Raw genomic sequence first — 17,093 nt, 5'->3', positions numbered from 1 at the left:
CCCATGTCCCCAGTTATCCCAGTATTCCCATATCCCTATAATGTCCCCATAATGTCCCCATGACCCCAGTTATCCCAGTACCCCCATAATGTCCCCATAATGTCCCCATAATGTCCCCATATCCCCAGTTATCCCAGTAACCCCATATCTCCCTGTCCCCATATCCCCAGTTATCCCAGTATCCCCATATCCCCTTATCCCCATAATGTCCCCCTGTCCCCATATCCCCATATCCCCATGTCCCCAGTTATCCCAGTTATCCCAGTATCCCCGTAATGTCCCCATAATGTCCCCATAACCCCATAATTTCCCCATAATGTCCCCATAATGTCCCCATATCCCCAGTTATCCCAGTATCCCCATGTCCCCATATCCCCATAATGTCCCCATGTCCCCAGTTATCCCAGTATCCCCCGGTCCCTATAGTGTCCCCATAATGTCCCCAGTTATCCCAGTATCCCCATAATGTCCCCATAATGTCCCCATAACCCCCTGTCCCCATATCCCTATGTCCCCAGTTATCCCAGTATCCCCATATCCCCATAACCCCATAATGTCCCCATATCCCCATAATGTCCCCATAATGTCCCCATGTCCCCAGTTATCCCAGTATCCCCCAGTCCCTATAGTGTCCCCATAATGTCCCCAGTTATCCCAGTATCCCCATAATGTCCCCATATCCCCATGTCCCCAGTTATCCCAGTATCCCCATAATGTCCCCATATCCCCATGTTCCCAGTTATCCCAGTATCCCCATAATGTCCCCATAATGTCCCCAGTTATCCCAGTATCCCTGTAATGTCCCCATAATGTCCCCATAACCCCCTGTCCCCATATCCCTATGTCCCCAGTTATCCCAGTATCCCCATATCCCCATAACCCCATAATGTCCCCATATCCCCAGTTATCCCAGTATCCCCATATCCCCATAATGTCCCCATAATGTCCCCATGTCCCCAGTTATCCCAGTATCCCCATGTTCCCATAACCCCATAATGTCCCCATAATGTCCCCATATCCCCATAATGTCCCCATAATGTCCCCAGTTATCCCAGTATCCCCATATCCCCATAATGTCCCCATAATGTCCCCATATCCCCAGTTCTCCCAGTTCTCCCAGTATCCCCGTAACGTCCCCATAACACCCCCATACCCCTCACCCCACGCCCTCCCTCACCCTGTACCCCCACCCCTGACCCCTTTAACCCCTTAACCCCCTGACCCCATGACCCCTGACCCCGTGACCCCTGACCCCGTGACCCCTGACCCCGCAGGGTGTCCCCAAACCCTTCACGGAGGTGATCAAGGCCAACATCGGCGACGCGCACGCCATGGGGCAGAAACCAATCACCTTCCTGCGCCAGGTACGGGGCCGGGGGCTCCCCCAGTATCCCCCAGTGTCCCCAGTATCCCCAGTATCCCCCAGTACCCCCAGTATCCCCCAGTGTCCCCCAGTATCCCCCAGTGCCCCCAGTTCCCCCAGTGTCTCCCAGTATCCCCCAGTGCCCCCAGTTCCCCCCAGTGTCTCTCAGTAGTGTCTCCCAGTGTCTCCCAATATCTCCCAGTACCCCCAGTGCCCCCAGTACCCCCAGTATCCCCAGTATCCCCCAGTACCCCCAGTGTCTCCCAGTAGTGTCTCCCAGTACCTCCCAGTACCCCCCAGTCCCCCCAGTCCCCCCAGTTCCCCCAGTGCCCCCAGTGTCTCCCAGTAGTGTCTCCCAGTACCCCCAGTAGTGTCTCCCAGTGCCCCCAGTGCCCCCAGTCCCCCCAGTAGTGTCTCCCAGTGCCCCCCAGTGCCCCCAGTAGTGCCCCCAGTCCCCCCAGTGCCCCCAGTGGTGTCTCCCAGTGTCTCCCAGTCCCCCCAGCAGTGTCTCCCAATACCCCCCAGTCCCCCCAGTAGTGCCCCCCAGTCCCCCCAGTAGTGCCCCCAGTGTCCCCAGTACACCCAGTAGTGTCTCCCAGTGTCTCCCAGTAGCGTCCCCCAGTGCCCCCAGTCCCCCCAGTAGTGTCTCCCAGTAGTGCCCCCAGTGTCTCCCAGTTAGTGTCTCCCAGTGCCCCCCAGTACCCCCCAGTGCCCCCAGTATCCCCCAGTATCTCCCAGCAGTGTCTCCCAGTGTCTCCCAGTGCCCCCAGTAGTGCCCCCCAGTCCCCCCAGTAGTGCCCCCAGTGCCCCCAGTGCCCCCAGTACGCCCAGTAGTGTCTCCCAGTGCCCCCAGTAGTGCCCCCCAGTCCCCCCAGTGCCCCCAGTCCCCCCAGCAGTGTCTCCCAGTGCCCCCCAGTGCCCCCAGTAGTGCCCCCAGTCCCCCCAGTGCCCCCAGTGGTGTCTCCCAGTGTCTCCCAGTCCCCCCAGCAGTGTCTCCCAGTACCCCCCAGTGCCCCCAGTAGTGCCCCCCAGTCCCCCCAGTACCCCCCAGTGCCCCCAGTACGCCCAGTTCCCCAGGTGGCGGCGCTGTGCGTGTTCCCGGAGCTGCTGCAGGAGGCCGCCTTCCCCGAGGACGCCAAGGCCAGGGCACGGAGACTGCTGGCGGCGTGCGGCGGGCACAGCGCCGGTGGGGGGACAGCGGGGGCTATGGGGTCGGGGGGGGCTGTGGGGTCGGGGGGGGCTATGGGGGCAATGGGGGCAATGGGGTCAATGGGGACAGGGGGGTGATGGGGACAATGGGGTCAATGGGGCTGATGGGGATGATGGGGTCAATGGGGGTGGTGGGGATAATGGGGACAATGGGGTCAATGGGGACAATGGGGTCAATGGGGGCAATGGGGGCAATGGGGTCAATGGGAATAATGGGGATGATGGGGATGATGGGGTCAATGGGGTCAATGGGGACGATGGGGACAATGGGGATAATGGGGACAATGGGGATGATGGGGTCAATGGGGTCAATGGAGGTGGTGGGGGCAATGGGGTCAATGGGAATAATGGGTATAATGGGGTCAATGGGGACAATGGGGTCAATGGGGATGATGGGGTCAATGGGGGTGGTGGGGGCAATGGGGTCAATGGGGACAATGGGGGTGGTGGGGGCAATGGGGACAATGGGGTCAATGGGGTCAATGGGGACAATGGGGATGATGGGGTCAATGGGGTCAATGGGGACAATGGGGTCAATGGGGACAATGGGGATGATGGGGATGATGGGGTCAATGGGGTCAATGGGGACAGTGGGGGTGATGGGGACAATGGGGATGATGGGGTCAATGGGGTCAATGGGGACAATGGGGATGATGGGGTCAATGGGGACGATGGGAATAATGGGGTCAATGGGGACAGTGGGGTCAATGGGGACAATGGGGATGATGGGGTCAATGGGGACAATGGGGTCAATGGGGACAATGGGGATGATGGGGTCAATGGGGACAGGGGGGTGATGGGGGCAATGGGAACGACGGGGACAATGGGGACAATGGGGATAATGGGGATAATGGGGTCAATGGGGACAATGGGTAAGATGGGGACATTGGGGGACCATGGGGATGGTGGGGACAGTGGGGACAATGGGGACATGGGGGGAATGGGGACAATGGGGACAGTGGGGTCAATGGGGACAATGGGTTAATGGGGATGATGGGGATGATGGGGGTCAATGGGGATAGGGGGGTCAATGGGGTCAATGGGGACAATGGGGACAACGGGGACAATGGGGCTGGTGGGGTCAATGGGGACAGTGGGGTCAATGGGGACCATGGGGACAATGGGGGGGGCAATGGGGACATGGGGGGTGATGGGGGGACAATGTGGGTGGTGGGGGTGATGGGGGCGGGGGGATTTGGGGACAATGGGGACAATGGGGACAATGGGCATGATGGGGTGCAATGGGGACAGTGGGGATGATGGGGACACAGGTGACAATGGGGACAGGAGGACCATGGGGATGGTGGGGGCAATGGGGACAGGGGGGACAGGGACAGTGGGGACAATGGGGGTGGTGGGGGCAATGGGGATGATGGGGACAATGGGGACAGGGGGACAATGGGGACCATGGGGATGGTGGGGACAGTGGGGACAATGGGGACAGTGGGGATGGGGGGATTTGGGGACAATGGGGACAATGGGGGTGGTGGGACAATGGGGACAGTGGGGACAGTGGGGTTTGGGGACAATGGGGACAGGGGGAACCATGGGGATGACGGGGGATGATGGGGGCAATGGGGACAGTGGGGGGACAATGGGTGAGATGGGGACAGTGGGGACGGTGGGGACACTAGGAACAGCGGGGACAATGGGGTCAGGGGGGACAATGGGGACAATGGGGGGACAATGGGGACAGGGAGCTGGGGGAGCCACAAGGACCATGGGGACAGGGGGACAGTGGGGACCTTGGGGACCTCAGGGACAATTTGGGGACCTTGGGGACCTTGGGGACAATTTGGGGACAATTTGGGGACAATTTGGGGACATTGGGGTCCCCCCCCAGGTGCCTACAGCGCCAGCCCGGGCATCGAGGCCATCCGGCAGGACGTGGCGCAGTTCCTGGAGCGCCGCGACGGGGTCCCCGCCTGTCCCCAAAACATCTTCCTGGCCACCGGCGCCAGCGACGCCATCGTGGTGGGGACCCGACCCCGTGTCCCCGTGTCCCCGTGTCCCCGTGTCCCCGTGTCCCCATCCCGGTGTCCCCAACCCCATCCTGGTGTCCCCAACCCCATCCCGGTGTCCCCATCCCAGTGTCCCCAACCCAATCCCAGTGTCCTCATCCCAATCCCAGTGTCCCCAACACAGTCCCAGTGTTCCCAGCCCCGTCCCAGTGTCCCCAACCCCGTCCCAGTGTCCCCATCCCAGTCCCAGTGTCACCAACCCCATCCCAGTGTCCCCATCCCAGTGTCCCCAACCCAGTCCCGGTGTCCCAGTCTCGGTGTCCCCAACCCCATCCCAGTGTCCCCAACCCAATCCCAGTGTCCTCATCCCAATCCCAGTGTCCCCAACACAGTCCCAGTGTCCCCAGCCCTGTCCCAGTGTCCCCAACCCCATCCCAGTGTCCCCAACCCCGTCCCAGTGTCCCCATCCCAGTCCTGGTGTCCCCAACCCAGTCCCGGTGCCCCATCCCCGTGTCCCCAACCCCATCCCAGCGTCCCCAACCCAGTCCCAGTGTCCCCAACCCAGTCCCGGTGTCCCAGTCCCGGTGTCCCCATCCCAGTGTCCCCAACCCAATCCCAGTGTCCTCATCCCAATCCCAGTGTCCCCAACACAGTCCCAGTGTCCCCAGCCCCATCCCAGTGTCCCCAACCCAGTCCCAGTGTCCCCATCCCAGTCCCGGTGTCCCCATCCCAGTCCCAGTGTCCCCAGCCCCATCCCGGTGTCCCCATCCCAGTCCCGGTGTCCCCGTCCCATCCCCGTGTCCCCGTCCCCGTTCCCACGCCCGGCGGTGGCACGGCCACAAAGGTCCCTTTGTGCCACCCCTGGCACCGTCCCCTATAGGGGAGGGGACATTTGGGGGGGGGGGGGGGGGGACACACACTTGGCTCCGGTGTCCCCATGGCGCCCGCTGGCACGGACACGGCGTCCCCGCGGCGTCCCGGCCCTACAAATGTCCTTGTTCCCACGCTGTCACCGTAATGTCCCCATAAAGTCCCCTAAATGTCCCCATAAAGTCCCCTAAATGACCCCATAATGTCCCCTAAATGTCCCCGTAAAGTCCCCCAAATGTCCCCATATTGTCCCCAAAATGTCCCCGTAATGTCCCCTAAATGTCCCCGTAAAGACCCCATAATGTCCCCTAAATGTCCCCATAATGTCCCCATAATGTCCTCTCAATGTCCCTGTCCCCACACTGTCCCTGTCCCCATAATGTCCCCCCCCCACAGTGCCCCCATCCCCACGCTGTCCCCGTCCCCTTGTCACCCCCATCCCCTTTCTGTCCCCGTCCCGTTGCTGTCCCCTCACTGTCCCTGTCCCCTTTCTGTCCCCCTCCCCGTGTCACCCCCTCCCCATGTCCCCATGTCCCCATGTCCCCATATCACCCTGTCCCCATGCCACCCCCTCCCCATCCCACCCCAACCCAACATCATCCCATCCCTGTGCCACCCCATTGCCGTGCCACCCCAACCCCATATCCCCATGTCCCCATGTCCCCATGCCACCCCCTCCCTGTGCCACCCCGTCCCCACGTCCCCATCCCAACCCAACCCTACATCACCCCCTTCCCATGTCACCCCGTCCCCATATCACCATGTCCCCACGTCATCCCCTCCCAATGTCACCCCAACCCTACATCACCCCAACCCTACATCACCCCAACCCCATGTCACCCCATCTCCATATCCCCATATCCCAATGTCCCCATGTCCCCATGCCACCCCCTCCCTGTGCCACCCCATCCCCATATCCCCATATCCCCATATCCCCCTGTCCCATATCACCATGTCCCCATGTCACCCCAACCCCATATCCCCATATCCCCATGCCACCCCCTCCCCATATCACCATGTCCCCATCCCACCCCAACCCAACATCGCCCCAACCCCATGTCACCCCGTCCTCACGCCACCCTCTCCCCATGTCCCCATGTCCCCATATCCCCATATCCCCATATCCCCATATCCCCCTGTCCTCATGTCACCCCAACCCCATATCCACATGTCCCCATGTCCCCATGTCCCCAAGTCACCCCAACCCCACGTCTCCCCGTCCCCATATCCCCATGTCCCCATGTCCCCATATCCCCATATCCCAATCCCATATCCCCATATCCCCATATCCCCAACCCCATATCCCCATATCCCAACCCCATATCCCAACCCCATACCCCCATAACCCCATATCCCAGCCCCATACCCCCATAACCCCATATCCCCATATCCCCATACCCCATATCCCCATATCCCCATATCCCCAACCCCATATCCCCATATCCCCATATCCCCATATCCCCATACCCCCATATCCCCATACCCCAACCCCATACCCCCATATCCCCATAACCCCATATCCCAACCCCACACCCCCCCCTCACCCCTTTATCCCCCCCCCCAGAGCATCCTGAAGCTCCTGGTGTGCGGCGAGGGCTCGGGGCGCTGCGGGGTGCTGGTGCCGGTGCCGCAGTACCCGCTGTACTCGGCGGCGCTGGCGGAGCTGGGCGCGGTGCAGCTGGGCTACCTGCTGGCCGAGGAGCGCGCCTGGGCCCTGGACATCGCCGAACTGCGCCGGGTGCTGGGAGAAGGGAGACGGCGCTGCCAACCCCGAGCCCTCTGCGTCATCAACCCCGGAAACCCCACCGGTACGGCGGCACCGGCACCGACAAGGGTACTGGGTGGGGTGGGGGGTGGGGGGGTCATACTGGGGGTAATGGGGTCATAGTGGGGGTCCTGGGGTCAGATTGGGGGTCCTGGGGTTGGATTGGGAGTGCTGGGGTCATACTGGGGGCACTGGGGTCAGATTGGGAGTGCTGGGGTCATACTGGGGACAATAGGGTTGGACTGGGGACAATGGGGTTGGACTGGGAGCAACCCCACCGGTATGGTGCAGCCATGGGCACTGCGTGGGGTGGGGGTACTGGGGTAGTACTGGGGGCCCTGAGGTCATATTGGGAGACCTGGGGTCATACTGGGAGACCTGGAGTCATACTGGGGGTCCTGGGGTCATAGTGGGGGCACTGGGGTCATACTGGGGACAATAGGGTTGGACTGGGGACAATGGGGTTGGACTGGGAGCAACCCTACCGGTATGGCGCCGCCATGGGCACTGCATGGGGTGGGGGTAGTGGGGTCGTACTGGGGGCCCTGAGGTCATATTGGGAGACCTGGGGTCATACTGGGAGACCTGGAGTCATACTGGGGGTCCTGGGGTCAGACTGGGGGCACTGGGGTCATACTGGGGACAATAGGGTTGGACTGGGGACAATGGGGTTGGACTGGGAGCAACCCCACCGGTATGGCGCCGCCATGGGCACTGCATGGGGTGGGGGTAGTGGGGTCGTACTGGGGGCCCTGAGGTCATATTGGGAGACCTGGGGTCATACTGGGAGACCTGGAGTCATACTGGGGGTCCTGGGGTCAGACTGGGGGCACTGGGGTCATACTGGGGACAATAGGGTTGGACTGGGGACAATGGGGTTGGACTGGGAGCAACCCTACCGGTATGGCGCCACCGTCAGCACTGCGGGCACTGTGTGGGGTGGGGGTACTGAGGTGGTATTGGGGGTCCTGGGGTCATACTGGGGGTCCTGGGGTCAGATTGGGAGTGCTGGGATTGGACTGGGGGCACTGGGATCATACTGGGGACACTGGGGTCATACTGAGGGCATTGGGGTTGGACTGGGGGCAACCCCACCGGTACGGTGCCACTGCCACCGCCAAGGGTACTGGGTGGGGTGGAGGGTGGTTGGGTGGGACTGGGGGTTCTGGGGTCAGATTGGGAGACCTGGGGTTGGATTGGGAGTGCTGGGGTCATACTGGGGGCACTGGGGTCATAGTGGGGGCACTGGGGTCATATTGAGGGCATTGGGGTTGGACTGGGAGCAACTCTACTGGTATGGTGCCACTGCGGGCACCATGGGCACTGCGTGGGGTGGGAGTACCAGGGTCATACTGGGAGACCTTGGGTCATACTGGGAGGCCTGGAGTCATACTGGGGGCACTGGAGTCATATTGGGGGCACTGGGATTGGACTGGGGGCACTGGGGTCATACTGGGGACAGTGGGGTTGGACTGGAGGCAACCCCACCGATATGGTGGCATCGCCGCCGACAAGGGTACTGGGTGGGGTGGGGGGTGGTGGGGTGGGAGTGGGGGTAATGGGGTCAGATTGGGAGACCTGGGGTCATACTGGGGGCACTGGAGTCATATTGGGGGTACTGGGGTTGGACTGGGGGTCCTGGGGTCATACTGGGGGTCCTGAGGTCATATTGGGAGACCTGGGGTTGGATTGGGAGTGCTGGGGTCATATTGGGGGCACCGGGGTCATACTGGGAGCAACCCCACCGGTACGGTGCCACTGCCACCGCCAAGGGTACTGGGTGGGGTGGAGGGTGGTTGGGTGGGACTGGGGGTTCTGGGGTCAGATTGGGGGTCCTGGGGTTGGATTGGGAGTGATGGGGTCATAGTGGGGGCACTGGGGTCATAGTGGGGGCACTGGGGTTGGACTGGGAGTAACCCTACCGGTATGGCGCCGCCATGGGCACCATGGGCACTGCGTGGGGTGGGGGTACCAGGGTCATACTGGGAGACCTTGGGTCATACTGGGAGGCCTGGAGTCATACTGGGGGCACTGGAGTCATATTGGGGGCACTGGGATTGGACTGGGGGCACTGGGGTCATACTGGGGACAGTGGGGTTGGACTGGAGGCAACCCCACCGGTACGTTGCCACCGCCGCCGACAAGGGTACTGGGTGGGGTGGGGGGTGGTGGGGTGGGACTGTGGGTTCTGGGGTTGGACTGGGGGTCCTGGGGTCAGATTGGGAGACCTGGGGTCATATTGGGGGCACCGGGGTCATACTGGGAGCAACCCCACCGGTACAGCGGCACCGACAAGGGTAGTGGGGGCAACAGGGGTACTGTGGGCACTGTGTGGGGTGGGGGTACTGGGGTGGTACTGGGGGTCCTGAGGTCATATTGGGAGACCTGGGGTCAGATTGGGAGTGCTGGGGTCATACTGGGAGCCTTGGGGTCAGATTGGAAGTGCTGGGGTCATACTGGGGACAATAGGGTTGGACTGGGGACAATGGGGTTGGACTGGGAGCAACCCTACCGGTATGGCGCCGCCATGGGCACTGCGTGGGGTGGGGGTAGTGGGGTAGTACTGGGGGCCCTGAGGTCATATTGGGAGACCTGGGGTCATACTGGGAGACCTGGATTCATACTGGAGGTCCTGGGGTCAGACTGGGGGCACTGGGGTCATACTGGGGACAATAGGGTTGGACTGGGGACAATGGGGTTGGACTGGGAGCAACCCTACCGGTATGGTGCCACCGTCGGCACTGCGGGCACTGTGTGGGGTGGGGGTACTGGGGTGGTATTGGGGGTCCTGGGGTCATACTGGGGGTCCTGGGGTCAGATTGGGAGTGCTGGGATTGGACTGGGGGCACTGGGATCATACTGGGGACACTGGGGTCATACTGAGGGCATTGGGGTTGGACTGGGGGCAACCCCACCAGTACGGTGCCACTGCCACCGCCAAGGGTACTGGGTGGGGTGGAGGGTGGTTGGGTGGGACTGGGGGTTCTGGGGTCAGATTGGGGGTCCTGGGGTTGGATTGGGAGTGATGGGGTCATAGTGGGGGCACTGGGGTCATAGTGGGGGCACTGGGGTCATAGTGGGGGCACTGGGGTTGGACTGGGAGTAACCCTACCGGTATGGCGCCGCCATGGGCACCATGGGCACTGCGTGGGGTGGGGGTACCAGGGTCATACTGGGAGACCTTGGGTCATACTGGGAGGCCTGGAGTCATACTGGGGGCACTGGAGTCATATTGGGGGCACTGGGATTAGACTGGGGGCACTGGGGTCATACTGGGGACAGTGGGGTTGGACTGGAGGCAACCCCACCGGTACGGTGCCACCGCCGCCGACAAGGGTACTGGGTGGGGTGGGGGTAGTGGGGTGGGACTGTGGGTTCTGGGGTTGGACTGGGGGTCCTGGGGTCAGATTGGGAGACCTGGGGTCATATTGGGGGCACCGGGGTCATACTGGGAGCAACCCCACCGGTACGGCGGCACCGACAAGGGTAGTGGGGGCAACAGGGGTACTGCGGGCACTGTGTGGGATGGGGGTACTGGGGTGGTACTGGGGGTCCTGAGGTCATATTGGGAGACCTGGGGTCAGATTGGGAGTGCTGGGGTCATACTGGGAGCCCTGGGGTCAGATTGGAAGTGCTGGGGTCATACTGGGGACAATAGGGTTGGACTGGGGACAATGGGGTTGGACTGGGAGCAACCCCACCGGTATGGCGCCGCCATGGGCACTGCATGGGGTGGGGGTAGTGGGGTCGTACTGGGGGCCCTGAGGTCATATTGGGAGACCTGGGGTCATACTGGGAGACCTGGGGTCATAGTGGGGGCACTGGAGTCATACTGGGAGCAACCCTACTGGTATGGCTCTACCGTGGGCACTGCGGGCACTGCGTGGGGTGGGGTTACTGGGGTGGTAGTGGGGGTCCTGGGGTCGTACTGGGGGCACTGGGGTCAGATTGGGAGTGCTGGGGTCATACTGGGGGCACTGGGGTCATACTGGGGGTACCGGGGTTGGACTGGGAGCAACCCTACCAGTATGGTGCCGCCATGGGCACCATGGACACCGTGGGCACTGTGTGGGGTGGGGGTACCAGGGTCATACTGGGGGTCCTGGGGTCATACTGGGAGCCTGGGGCTGCACTGGGAGCCCCAGTGTCCTTCTGGTACCGGGGCTGGGCCCCCAATACCCTACTGGGGCTGGGACTGCCCTGCCCTATCAGTACTAGGGCTGGGACCCCAATACTCTATTGGGATGGGGACCCCAATACCCTACTGGTAATGGGACCCCAATATGCTACTGGGACTGGGCTCCCCAGCACCCTACTGGTACTGGGGCCGCAGTGCCCTACTGGTAATGGGACCCAAATGTCTTACTGGGACCCCAACACCCTACCAGTACTGGGTCCCCAGTGCCCTACTGGTCCTGGGACCCCAATATCCTACTGGGACTGTGCTCCCCGACACCCTACCAGCACTGGGCCTCCAGTACCCTACTGGTCCTGGGACCCAAATGCCTTACTGGGCCCCCAATGCCCTACTGGTCCTGGGACCCCAACACCCTACCAGTACTGGGCTCCCCAACACCCTACCAGTACTGGGCCCCCAGTGCCCTACTGGTCCTGGGACCCCAACACCCTACCAGTACTGGGCTCCCCAACACCCTACTGGGACTGGGCCCCCAGTGCCCTACTGGTAATGGGACCCAAATGCCTTACTGGGACCCCAACACCGTACTGGGAATTGGCCCCCAGTGCCCTACTGGTAGTGGGACTCCAATATCCTACTGGGACTAGGCTCCCCAACACCCTACCGGTACTGGGCCCCCAGTGCCCTACTGGTAATGGGACTCCAATATCCTACTTGGACTGGGCTCCCCAACACCCTACTGGGACTGGGCCCCCAGTGCCCTACTGGGACTGGGCTTCCCAACACCCTACCAGCACCGGGCACCCCAGTGCCCTACTGGTCCTGAGACCCAAATGCCTTACTGGGACCCCAGTGCCCTAATAGCACCAGTCCCCCCAGCACCCTACCGGTCCCAGTACCCCCACCTCACCGGCGCCCCCCCCCACCCCGCGCCCCCCTTAGGGCAGGTGCAGAGCCGCGAGGACATCGAGGCCGTCATCAAATTCGCCTACGAGGAGCGCCTCTTCCTTTTGGCCGACGAGGTGAGTGACGGCGACCCCGACCCTATAAGCGCGTGTCCCCCGACCCCAAAACCCCAAAACCCCCCAAAAAACACCAAAAAAAACCAAAAAAAAACCAAGACGCGCCGCTCGCACCTCAGGTCTACCAAGACAACGTCTACGCCGAGGGCGCGGCCTTCCACTCCTTCAAGAAGGTTTTGGCCCAATTGGGGCCGCCCTACGCCGACACCGTGGAGCTCGCCTCCTTCCACTCCATCTCCAAGGGCTTCGCCGGCGAGTGCGTGGCGCCGGGACGGGGTGGGGGGCACCCACGGGTGCTGGGGTTTAGGGGGCGCCGGGGAGTCTATGGGGGTGAGGTGGGGGAGTATGGGGTGGGAATGGGGATGTTGTGGTTCTGTGGGGGTTGTGGGGTGGGGTGGGGTGGGGTGGGGAGGGGGAGGGCCCATGGGTGCTGTGGGGTTGGGTGGGGAGGTGGTGGAGCCATGGGTGCTGTGGGGTGGGGAGGTGTTGGATCATGGGGTGGGAATAGGGACACCATGGCCCTATGGATGCTATGGGGTGGGGATGAAGATGTGGTGGCCCCATGGACCCTATGGAGTGGGGTGGGGATGTTCTGGATCATGGGGTGGGAATAGGGACACTGTGGCCCCATGGGTACTGTGGGGTGGGGATGTGGTGGCCCCATGGGCCCTATGGGGTGGGGTGAGGATGTGTTGGAGTATGGGGCGGGAATAGGGACACCATGGCCATATGGCTACTATGGGGAGGGGATGGGGATGTGGTGGTCCCATGGGTGCTATGGGGTGGGGTGGGGATGTGGTGGACCATGGGGTAGGAATAGGGACACCGTGGCCCCATGGGTGCTGTGGGGTGGGGAGGTGGTGGATCATGGGGTGGGAATAGGGACATTGTGGCCCTATGGATGCTGTGGGGTGGGAATGGGGATGTGGTGGCCCCATGGGTGCTATGGGGTTGGGTGGGGATGTATTGGATCACGGGGTAGGAGTAGGGACACCACGGCCCTATGGGTGCTGTGGGGTGGGGATGGGGATGTGGTGGAGCATGGGGTGGAAATAGGGACACCATAGCACTATGGGTGCTGTGGGGTGGGGATGTGGTGGCCCCATGGGTGCTATGGGGTGGGGATTGGGATGTGTTGGATCACGGGGTGGGAATAGGGACACTGTGGCCCCATGGATCCTATGGGGTGGCGATGGGAATGTGCTGGCCCCGTGGTCCCTATGGGTTGGGGTGGGGATGCGGTGGTCCATGGGGTGGGATATAGGGACAGGGCGGCCCTATGGGTGCTATGGGGTGGGAATGGGGATGTGGTGGCCCTATGGGTACTATGGGGTGGGAATGGGGATGTGCTGGCCCTATGGGTGCTATGGGGTGGGGATGCGGTGGTCCATGGGGTGGGATATAGGGTCACGGCGGCCCTATGGGTGCTATGGGGTGGGGTGAGGATGTGGTGGAGCATGGGGTAGGAATAGGGACACCACGGCCCTATGGGTGCTATGGGGTGGGGATGCGGTGGTCCATGGGGTGGGATATAGGGTCACGGCGGCCCTATGGATCCTACGGTGCAGGTGCGGGTTCCGGGGCGGGTACGTGGAGGTGGTGAACATGGACCCCGAGGTGCAGCAGCAACTGGCCAAACTGGTGTCGGTGCGGCTCTGCCCCCCCGTGGCCGGGCAGATCATACTGGACGCCGTCGTCAACCCCCCCCAGCCCGGGGAGCCCTCCTACGAGGGATTCATGGCGGTGGGTGCGGGGCGGGATGGGGTTGGGATTGGGTGGGGATGGGATGGGGATGGGATTGGGATTGGGATGGGATTTTGATTTGGATTGGGATTGGGATGGGATTGGGATGAAGATGGGGCTGGGATGGGATTGGGAATGGAATGGGGAAGGGATTGGGGTGGGATGGGGATTGGGATTGGGGATGGGATGGGGATGGGATGGGATTAGGATGGGATTTTGATTTGGATTGGGATTGGGATGGGGAAGGGATGGGATTGGGGTGGGATGGGATCAGATGGGATGGGGATTGGGATTGGGGATGGGATGGGATTGGGATGGGGATGGGATTTTGATTTGGATTGGGATTAGGATAGGATTGGGAATGGGATTGGGATTGAGATTGGGATGGGGATGGGATTTTGATTGGGATTGGGATGGGGATGGGATTGGGGATGGGATTTGGATTGGGATTGGGATGGGGATGGAATGGGATGGGGATGGGTTGGAATGGGGATGGAATGGAACTGGGATGAGGATGGGATTGGGATGGGATGGGACAGGATGGGAATGGGACAGGATGGGGATGGGATTGGGAATGGGAATGGGATTGGGAAGGGATGGGATTGGGGATGGGATGGGATGGGGATTGGGGATGGGGATATGGGATGGGGGTGGGATCGGGATTGGGATCTGGATTGGGAATGGGATTGGGATAGGATGGGATGGGGAATGGGATTGGGAATGGGGATGGGATAGGATGGGGTGGGATGGGATTGGGAATGGGATGGGATTGGGATTTGGGATGGAATGGGATGGGGTAGGACAGGATGGGATGGGATATGGGATGTGATTAGGGATGGGATGGGAATGGGATGGGATGGAGATATGGGATGGGATTAGGATCGGGATATGGGATGGGATTGGAATTGGGATTGGATGGGGATGGGATGGGATTCGGAATGGGATTGGGATGGGGATGGGATTGGAATTGGTTGTGAGGTTGGGCATGGGATTGGGATTGGAAATGGCATGGGATGGGATGGGGAGATGGGATGGGAACGGAGCACACGGGGCGGAGATGGATTACATAGGGTGAGATATAGGGACACATAGTGCGAGCTCAACCCCGCCACGCCCCCATTTCCCCCATTTCCCCCATTCTTCCCCCATTCTTCCCCATATTCCCCCCCCCCCAGGAGAAGCAGGCCGTGCTGAGCGCGCTGGCCCAGAAGGCGAAGCTGACCCAGGAGATTTTCAACCGCACGCCCGGCATCCGCTGCAACCCGGTGCAGGGCGCCATGTACGCCTTCCCCCGCATCGACCTGCCGCCCCGCGCCCTACAAGCGGCCCAGGTAACCCCCCCTCCTTGGGGCCTAGGGGGTCACCCTAAGGTGTATGGGGTCACCCAAAGGTCGGGGTGACCCAAGGGGTCGGGGTCGGTCCCCCCCTAGGCGCAGGGTCAGGCCCCCGATATGTTCTTCTGCATGAGGCTGCTGGAGGAGACCGGGATCTGCGTGGTGCCCGGCTCCGGGTTCGGGCAGAAGGAGGGCACCTTCCACTTCAGGTAAGGGGGGTGGGATTGGGATTAGGGGTGGGATTAGGGGTGGGGTTGGGGGTGGGGTTGGGGGTGGGTATAATGGGATGGGGTGGGGATGGGGATTGGGATGGGATTAGGGATGGAGATGGGATGGGATGGGGATGGGATTGGGATTATTAGGGGTGGGATTAGGGGTGGGGTTGGGGATGGGTATAATGGGATGGGGTGGGGTTAGGGGTGGGGATGGGGATTGGGATGGGATTAGGGATGGAGATGGGATGGGATGGGGATGGGATTGGGATTATTAGGGGTGGGATTAGGGGTGGGGTTGGGGATGGGTATAATGGGATGGGGTGGGGTTAGGGGTGGGGATGGGGATTGGGATGGGATTAGGGATGGAGATGGGATGGGATTAGGGATGGGATGGGATTGGGATGGGGATTGGGGTGGTTTGGAATGGGGTCATGGGTGGGGATGGAGTTAGGGACATGAATGGGGGCGGGGATGGGATGGGATGGGATTAGGGGTGGGACTGGGGATGGGCACATTGGGATGGGATGGGATTAGGGATGGGGATAGGGATGGGGTGGGATGGGGATGGGAATTGGGTATGGGATGGGATTAGGGATGGGAATTGGGGATTGGGATTGGAATGGGATGGGGATGGGCACAATGGGATGGGATGGGATGGGGATAGGATAGGATTAGGGGTGGGATTGGGGATGGGATGGGGATAGGATAGGATTAGGGGTGGGATTGGAGATGGGATTAGGGATGGGATGGGGATGGGATGGGATTGGGATGGGGACCGGGATTGGGGTGATTTGGAATGGGGTCAGGGGTGGGGATGGGGTTAGGGACATGAATGGGGCCGGGGATGGGATGGGATTGGGATTGGGGATGGGATTGGGATTGGGGATGGAATGGGGACGGGGATTGGGATGGGGAATGGGAGTGGGACTAGGATGGGATGGGGATGGGAATGGGATTGGGAGGGGGATGGGATTAGGGATGGGATTAGGGATGGGGACAGGGACAAGCTGCACGGCTCCAAGCCAAGCTCAGGGCTCCATCCCCCCCCAGGACCCCCCACCCTCCCCAGGACCCCACCCCCACCCCCCCCCACGATCCCACAACGTTGCCGGAGCCCCCCCGTTAAAAAAAAAAAAAAAAAATCCCCCAAACCACCTGGGGACTACGGGAATCCTCCTAATAGGGCGGGGGGCACACCGTGGGGGTCCCTAATCCCATTGTGTGTCCCCCCCCCCCCCCCCCCCCCCAGGATGACCATCCTGCCCCCCGCCGACAAGCTGCAGGTCCTGCTGCAGAAGCTCAGCGCCTTCTACACCAAGTTCGTTAAGGAATTCTCCTAACGAGCCCCCCAAATCCCCCCTAATCCCAAAAAAATAATCCCGTCCAACCCCCTGCGGGGCCCTGCGCGGGCGCTCCCGGGCTCGTTTTAGGGGGGTCGGGGGGCGGATGTTGGATATCCCCTAATAAAGCATC

The 17,093-nt window shown here is 61.8% G+C and overlaps 1 protein-coding gene across 1 annotated transcript in view; it reads left to right on the top strand.

Annotated features, from left to right (window-relative positions):
- The window catches only part of GPT (glutamic--pyruvic transaminase), a 24,554-nt gene extending 7,461 nt beyond the window's left edge, over window positions 1–17,093 (top strand). Inside the window, 10 exon segments of the mRNA XM_084282576.1 lie at window positions 1,275–1,364; window positions 2,441–2,549; window positions 4,416–4,546; window positions 6,968–7,211; window positions 12,249–12,328; window positions 12,448–12,584; window positions 13,897–14,071; window positions 15,247–15,402; window positions 15,502–15,614; window positions 16,870–17,093. Of these exon segments, the coding sequence (XP_084138702.1) occupies window positions 1,275–1,364; window positions 2,441–2,549; window positions 4,416–4,546; window positions 6,968–7,211; window positions 12,249–12,328; window positions 12,448–12,584; window positions 13,897–14,071; window positions 15,247–15,402; window positions 15,502–15,614; window positions 16,870–16,960 (1,326 nt within the window). The 3' untranslated portion in view covers window positions 16,961–17,093.

This window comes from Netta rufina, assembly GCF_964035555.1.
Source record: "Netta rufina genome assembly, chromosome: 2".
Taxonomy (NCBI): Eukaryota; Metazoa; Chordata; class Aves; order Anseriformes; family Anatidae; genus Netta; species Netta rufina.
Note: the sequence above shows the minus strand (reverse complement) of the source record. Positions and strands in the feature narration are given on the sequence as shown.